General features: G+C 36.9%; 1 protein-coding gene across 1 annotated transcript; it reads right to left on the reverse strand.

Moving 5' to 3' along the window:
- Window positions 1-958: 958 nt before the first annotated feature.
- LOC140227461 (5-hydroxytryptamine receptor 1D-like) lies at window positions 959-1,819 on the reverse strand. The gene is made up of 2 exons (XM_072307864.1): window positions 1,453-1,819; window positions 959-1,170 (listed from the first exon to the last, which is right to left on the reverse strand). Exons 1-2 carry the CDS (start codon window positions 1,817-1,819, stop codon window positions 959-961), a joined length of 579 nt encoding a protein of 192 aa, XP_072163965.1.
- Between the last annotated feature and the right edge of the window lie 4,692 nt (window positions 1,820-6,511).

Here is a 6,511-nt window from a genome sequence, read left to right on the forward strand (position 1 = left end):
AAAAGGACATATATGGCACGCTCTTCACGATAGGAATTTTTGGAGAAAAGGAGCATACATTCTACAGGCATTGTATTTTCAACAGGTCCCTCCATTTTTTCGCATAATGCACGTTGATACTTCATGTTGATTACTTCATTACTCATTACAATGTTTCGTTATTATAAAGTTTACATTATTGTTGTTTACTCTGTTCAATTCACATTTTCTCGTTTACATTTTTTTCTGTCACTAAGGAATGTGGGATGTGTATGATTTTTTTTTGTCGAAAAATGGAAATCAACTTGAACTTGGACTTGAATCTGCTTGTTTAGTCTCTTTGCTTCGCTTTTATCAAGATTTTCAACCAGTTAAACCTTGATTACGATGTAAATTCTTATAGAACACAGTTTTGTTTTTGGTCGTGTAACAGGACAATTCCTATAGGTCTATTGCAAACCTATTAGATATACAAATATAAGTTTGACGGCATTTGCCAGTATCCAGTGTGGATAACAAAGACTTTATTAAGATTTATTTCACAAAGACTTTATTAAAATGATCCTGTGGATACTGACATATTTCTTCTGATTTAATTGTTTTATGTTCACTGCAATTTCATCGTTCTTGTTATGAATTATGACAAATGGTACTATACATTTATCTATAGACCACAGTTATTTATTTTGTTGTGTGGTTTTTGTTTTTGTTTTTTGGTTGTCGCATTAGATTTATACTCTTGCAATTCTTAGATATGTTATCATACTTGCATACAGGAGGCAAATAATTTCTGATTACATGAGTAAAAGAATGATTCATTGTATACGAACTTTTAGTATTTTTTTAGCTGTAAATTTCAGAGATAAATGACATGTATGTTCACAATTATACGTCTGCTTGAAAACAGCTAATTTTAGTACGTGATAAAGGTTAAAGTGTACGTGATATATAGGACCTATAGTAGATGCCTACGAACTGACTACGTCTGTATGAAACCAGAGTTTACAGACGCACCTGCATTGTTTGTGTAGACAGATGGCACTTTTTGAGGACTTCCCTTAATAAACAATCTTCGGAATGCTTTCTGAAACTTCTTATATCGAAATGCATAAATCACAGGATTTATCCACATATTTCCGAAAGCCATAAGAACGGTGATCTCGTACGCAAGTCCTTCGTAGTTTCCGACTCCTTGGATAAGATACACCAGATTAAAGAAATCATTTGGGGCCCAGCAGATGACGTAACAAGCACAGACGATGACGAGGGTTTTTATGACGTCCTGTTGCGCCTGAACTCGATGGTTCACCCCCTTATTATGTGCAGTCAGCCCGAGGCGCAGTTTATAGGCGATGCAGACATAAAGCGCCACCAATGCGCACGAACAACCCACAAAATTCAACACAAAGACTATTACACCTATAGTGACACCAGCAGTAACGCTGGGCCATCGCATAACAAAACACAACTCACCCTCAACTCCAGACCATGCAATGATATAGATATTAAAAATCAACGCGTACATCCAAGGCACCGCGGCTAAAGTTGCAACGTGTTTGAACCTTACCAATGTGTGAAATCGCAGTGGGTAACTAATAGCGTAAAATCTTTCACATGTGATAACCACCAGATTTGCTCCGCTGGCCATGATCAACGACCAAAATGGATACTTGCTCACCCAAAAAGCACAGAAAACTGCTTTTAGCCCCAAGCCACCATTTGGCGGAGATGCCGGTGTGATCTGGTAAGCAACGAGGAGCAGCGACGTCAGCAGGTCGATGAGCGATTGGTTGACGATCAGAAAGTTCGTGGCGTTGTGCATGTCGTTTACCAACCCCATGACGACTAGGACCAACCCATTGTCGATGACACCGAAAATCCCAAATGCTATGAATATTGGAGTCATATAAAGAGATGAAGTGGCGTTGTCTGCGAGGGGTGGGATTTCGTCAATTGATATTGAAGAATGATTATTCATCTTTGATCCTTGTCTCTTTACTTTCACGCTATAGAGTGTGTGTCAGAGAAAATACTGCCACTTTTTTTTTCTCGTCAAACCAAAATCATAGAAAGTTACACTGAAATCATCGAGATCTTCTCGCTTTTTGTTATTTTCTCTTTCAAAGCCAATGCCTCAACAACTCGTATACCACTGCAATCGATTCGGTACGGATTCCCCGGAAGCTTTCCACCTGTATCAACAATTGTAAAGAAAAGAAAAGGCGTTAAGGCATGTTTATTTTCATAGAACAGTGCCAGCTTAATGGAACAATCATCTTACATCTTCCAGGAATGCGGTAAAATTGTTATGCACCAGCTTGTTTATGCCACGTTTATAGGCCCTTCTACAAATTTAAGTCAAATGTTGGTTCATAGGTTTGCACTTAGCATCTATAGGACATAAACAGTTACATAATTCCGTCTTGGCTAATAAATGTTCTGTGATCGCCCATGGACTACAATCACAAAATATTAGGTGGCTACATTCATTATAACCCTAATATCAAATTCTGTATATCTCTGCTTATAACTGTAACAATGATCGAGTAACAGCGCTTTAAATTAAAGCAAATAATTTTACAAATTATTGGCGTATGTTTATGAAAACTACAGAATTGTTTGTTCTTTGTTGAACTGACATTTCAGACCTTATCATGATTTATCTCGACATGTGTAGAATATGTATTTTTGCATGATATGTTCTGTACACTTATACTCTTTGTTGAAAATGAAGATAAATGCATGACATTAATTGAAATTTAGTCATGGAGACAAGCGAATGAATTACAATGTCTTATAAAACTCTTTTACACAATGTGTACTTGCTTATGAATACATTGCAAATTACTAGCTTTGTGCTCAACCTCGTACAATCTGTGGAATATTACATTAAATTAAAGGAAAAAAAAAGTGATTTTACAACTAAGGTTTGCAATCGACTTCAGTCTTGCACATTGCAGATGGTGGTTTTCATGTAGATAGCAAACGCCACAGACCTTCTGACACAAGGCCGGGGTTAAGTACAGACAAATCCCGTTAATAACAAGTCCTCGGGACGTTTTCTTTCGTTATAAGATTTCGTTATAGCTAAACAGCATATAGTACTTAAAGAGTTATAATAATAACAATAGTAATAATAATAATAAGGTCTTATTTACCCAGGGTAGCCTCTTCAGTGTTGCCACTGCTCTACCAGAGGGCCCTGCTATTATTATTATTACCCTAGCATTGCCAGGTACCCATTTATACCCCTGGGTCGAGAGGGACACAGTGAGTAAAAACATCTTGTCCAAGGACGTAAGCACTGGGCGGGATTCGAACTCGGGTCTTCCGATCGTGAGTCGGGAGTCTTATCCACTATGCCACAGCGCCCCCAGTTAAAAATGATAATTTTGGGACCTGCATTTTTACTCCGTTTTAACGAAAATTTCGTTAAACCGTGTTCGTTATATCGGGATTACAGTCTACAGGCAATTTTCTAATCATTATAATTTATCAATCTAAGTTTATCATTTTGAAAAACATTATACTTCCTCAATTTATATGAAATAAATAACTTTTTTAGACACTAATATTCGCGCTTCACACATAGTTGTAAGCATATCATTATGGTAAAGCCCCACCAGCTACTTATCAGACCCTCAAAGGGATATAAAGAAGATATACACATTGGTTCAAAAGCTGTCCGAGAACACGGATGGAATAATATGTATAAATATTTCACTTGAAAGCTGTCTTCGTGTAATTTCTCGTCATTTGAGATGAATGTACTCAAGACGATGCGTTATTGTCAATGCACAATTTTAGTCAAATCAACGGGCAAAACGTCTTGATCAAAGTGAAAGAGTGCAATCCAAAACTCTGTTCAAGTTGAATTTTATAGTCAGAGTAAAGAAATGAACAGAATGACAAAAATTTGTACTGAAATTTTACTTTCCGCCTTGTCAGTAGGCTTGACCTCAAATTTCAATTAAGTCAATACTCAATTTTCAATTAAGTCAATACTCAATTTTCAATTAAGGCAATACTTCCCCACCTCTGTCAGTTGACGCAGACACAGACAAAGAGGCCCGTTTACCCATGTATGGAATTACGACCAGCATGGTAGTTATACGTTAATACTTAATTAACTGCCGATAAAGAGAATGTAATAGGTGACAGCCAAAAATATTCTATAAGCTTGGTAACAGTATAAATTTGTTCAGTGGTGATGACACTGAGGTTACCTCTGCTCGCTGTGGTTAGCGCCCAGAACGGATACCGACTCGTCGGAGATTCGCAAAGAAAATGAGCAACTCGATGTTTTCCCGTTGGAGCAGATACCGGAACAACTTGGAGAAAGAAAAGAAAGGCAATGCAAAAAAAAAAAAGAAAAAAAAAAAAAAAAGAAAAAGGTCTATCAAAGATTGGTTAGCAATCAACAGGTGTGTGACGTCGCGGAGAGCTTTCGTTCTAGCGATAACGATTAGCACGATACCGTGGTCGATGATGCCGAAAACTCCGATTCCAACATACTAGCCTTCAACATCAAGCCTGGGCTCAGATCGTAAAGATGAATGATTAGATAGATGTTTTGCCTCTTCTTTAGGTCCGATATTAAATGGTATTAAAAAGTCATCGAAACTCTTAAGTTAAGCCGAAGAATACGACTACCTGTCTAGTCGGTCGGTCAATCTGCTGATAATGCGATAATACGAGGGTTGACAATGTCAGCCTACATTTATACCCCTAACTTTCCGTCGCTGACGTCCTCAAAGTTCTGTTAATTGTTTTCAATATGCATCGTGATGTATACCCCGGTATATATCAAAAAAAAAAAAGAAAAAAAAAAAGAAATGGGTCTTTTGAAGGCTTATATACCATTCATCGCTATACCCTTTGGTATGTTCCTGGCATATTCATTTCACGAAAATTTCATCACGTGACGATTTGAATAGCTGAATGCAGAAGTTCCCTTGGTAAGTTAAGAAAAATAACTTGGTACTATGGGGATGAAAAGTTATATATATACATATATATATATATATATATATACAATAGTAAGAATACAAAAAGATGATGAACTGTTAAAATACTTTTAGAAATCTTGTAGAATTGGCATCCTGATATAGCATCCACTTGCAGACACTACCAAGTAACCTTTCAATAACCATTCAAAGACATCCTTTCTTCGTGCACTTAGCGATCGAAGAATCATTTTTGCCATGCAAAATATCGAGGAGAGAGTTAGTGAAGGACGCAAACAGTCATCTGTTCACGTCGAAAGCTCTGTCCAATAAGGCAACAGTGAGTGACTGAAGAACCTTAAGGTGCGATCACACATCGCCGGTTTAGATGGCGGTTCATGGCGGTTCTCAAACCGCCGTGAACCGTGTCCCAATGATGGCGGAAAGCACTTTGACTACGTTCTCAACACGTTTTGAACACGGAGCAAACGCGGATTGACGCGGTAGTAACACGTATCGTCCCGGAAGGTGGAGGAGTCCATACCAAGCCCATGTAGTTGGATGCAATCAGAGCCCTTTCACTTGTCCTCAATGGGTTTCAACAAGGAGCGTTTTGCTTTATATATAAACACAATTTGAGTGATGCAACAAGCAATTATCTTCAAGTTTCAACGTGACTTTTCTCTTTCTCTTTTAATTTTTAAAATATCCGTATTAACTGTCATTAAAAAGACATACATATCAAAGCAGAATCCAAAATAGTTTCCAAAGTTTCCTGATCATTTGTAGGTTTATTTATCAAGTGATGTACAAGCACTTGCTTGTTTCAACATCTCTCTTTTTTTAATTCTTTCTTAATCAAGTTTTCACATAATTATTTCGCGTGTTGAATTTAAGATCTTGTTGCTTGTTTATCCATGTTTTCACAAAATTGCTCCTTCTTATCTTTCACAGCTTCTTGTGAAATATGAGCCTAGGAGAGTTCCTAAATTGTAAGGGGAATCTTTATGTGATACCCTCGATCCATTACGACAAACTAATATGGCAAACGTGGTTTATGCCGCCCCAGAACTGTGGACAGCATCCCAAGTGATAGAACATGCAAGTTCCATCAATAAGTCAAAAATGTTTTTAAATACTTAACTGTTAAAATAGTAACATAGTGATTGTAGATGATGATTTATGCAGCATGTTACTGTTTCTGAAATTACCTTTTCCTGTTTATCTTTTTGTTCCCCCTCTAAAGCGCATAGAGACCTTGCCAAAGGTATTATGCGCTATATAAGAACGGTAATGATGATAATATAATAATAATATCTTTAATAACAGTCAATAAAAAGACATATTATGTACATTATACATTATCAAAGAAGCATATATAGTATTATGTGTATAGTTTCCTCTTTACTTACAGGTTCATGTAACATAATAATGGTGTTTTTTTTTTTCAAGTTTCAACATTGCTTTTCCCTCTACTCTCTTAAGTTTCAACATATCTGTATCAACATGCAGTCTTACAAAAATGGCATACATAATCACGAAAGCAGAACCCAACATATTTACATAAGTCTTCTGTGTGTAACACG

Source organism: Diadema setosum, chromosome 4 (assembly GCF_964275005.1).
Source record: "Diadema setosum chromosome 4, eeDiaSeto1, whole genome shotgun sequence".
Lineage (NCBI taxonomy): Eukaryota > Metazoa > Echinodermata > Echinoidea > Diadematoida > Diadematidae > Diadema > Diadema setosum.

Coding starts and splice junctions, on each gene's coding strand:
- LOC140227461 (XM_072307864.1), bottom strand. CDS start 1,819: ATGGGGTTGGTAAACGACATGCACAACGCCACGAACTTTCTGATCGTC. Junction 1,171..1,452: donor TGCATGGTCTGGAGTTGAGG/GTGAGTTGTGTT, acceptor ATCTTATCCAAG/GAGTCGGAAACTACGAAGGA.